General features: G+C 45.5%; 1 protein-coding gene across 2 annotated transcripts in view; it reads right to left on the bottom strand.

Annotated features, from left to right (window-relative positions):
* The window catches only part of ipmkb (inositol polyphosphate multikinase b), a 15686-nt gene that overhangs the window by 9899 nt on the left and 4560 nt on the right, over positions 1 to 1227 (bottom strand). For both annotated transcript variants that reach the window (XR_317620.3, XM_005950242.3), the window contains exon 2: positions 47 to 132. Coding sequence is in view for 1 of the 2 variants with exons in the window: in XM_005950242.3 (XP_005950304.1) it covers positions 47 to 132 (86 nt within the window). In the remaining variant the exon portion in view is untranslated. The remainder of the gene's footprint in view (positions 1 to 46; positions 133 to 1227) is intronic.

Consider the following 1227-nt stretch of genomic DNA (forward strand, 5'->3'; position numbering starts at 1 on the left):
GTGTGTGTGTGTGTGTGTGTGTGTGTGTGTGTGTGTGTGTGTGTACCATGCTGTAAAACTGCATCTCTCGTGGACCTCTGGGTGGAGGCTGAAGCTGTTTGAGGACTGTTCCATCTGGATGCTGCAAAATACCTGCAAGAAACACAAAAGACGGCACTGAAAGTGGAAACTTACAAAAATTATCTGTGTGAAAGGCCGATGGCTCCAGGTGCTGCACAGTAAGACGACGGTTTAAAGACACCTTAACAGTTTAACCATAAACAATTCATTCAGCACTGAGCTTTATGATAAAGTTCTTAAATCAAAGGTTTGACAGAAATGCACAGAGAGGAAAAATAAAGTACAACACAACACTTAATGATTCACCACATTTACACACATGACAAATACGAGCTCTCTGACACGTCACAAACACAGTCTCTTACAGTTTGCTGGTATTTTATTGGTGGGAATGTGTTGTGTTTGGACAATGACGGGCTGTTTCCTGCACAGAGGAAAATAACCACCATCAAGAAAATGTGCACAGACCTGCTATTTCACACAGGCCAAGAAAACGTATTCTGAATGCAAACATCCAGTCAAACATGTCCTTTTAACCCTCCGGCTCACTACAATTAAGTCGGCTTGTGAGAACAGGGCAGGGCATTCAGGGAATTCAGAGCCAGTGGGTGTGTGTCACGTGGTACAGTCTATGCAAACCTCACTTAAACCAAACATATTTCCGGTCATGACGAAGAATCTTATGGAGACCGTTTCGTGTTGTTCCTGTTCGCAGCAGCTCAGACCTGAAACCTGGACAGTGGCAGAGGAATCGTTTGCAAAAACACCTTCAACAGCACAGAAGCAGCAGAGGCCTGAAGAAACAGTGGGAGGAGATTTAACAAGCTCAACTTGTTCTACAACTGTCAAAAGCCGCAGCAGTCCTTTTCTACGCCCGTTAGCTGGAGCTTAAGTGCTCTTTGTTAATATTCATTCTGTTCTTGAGGTTGGTAACTTGCCCAAAGATACTTGACATGCAGACTGGCGGGGCCAGGGATCGAACCACCAACCTGATCAGCAGCTGACCTGCTCGACCTCCGAACACGCGGATGTTACTCTGCTGCCTCACTGACAGTGCACAACAATATTCAGATTAAAGAGGTTCACTCACTCACTCACTCACTCACTCACTCACTCACTCACTCACTCACACACACACACACACACACACACACACACACACACACA

This window comes from Haplochromis burtoni, unplaced genomic scaffold (assembly GCF_018398535.1).
Source record: "Haplochromis burtoni strain Fernald_Lab_line unplaced genomic scaffold, NCSU_Asbu1 Contig_761, whole genome shotgun sequence".
Classification (NCBI taxonomy): Eukaryota; Metazoa; Chordata; class Actinopteri; order Cichliformes; family Cichlidae; genus Haplochromis; species Haplochromis burtoni.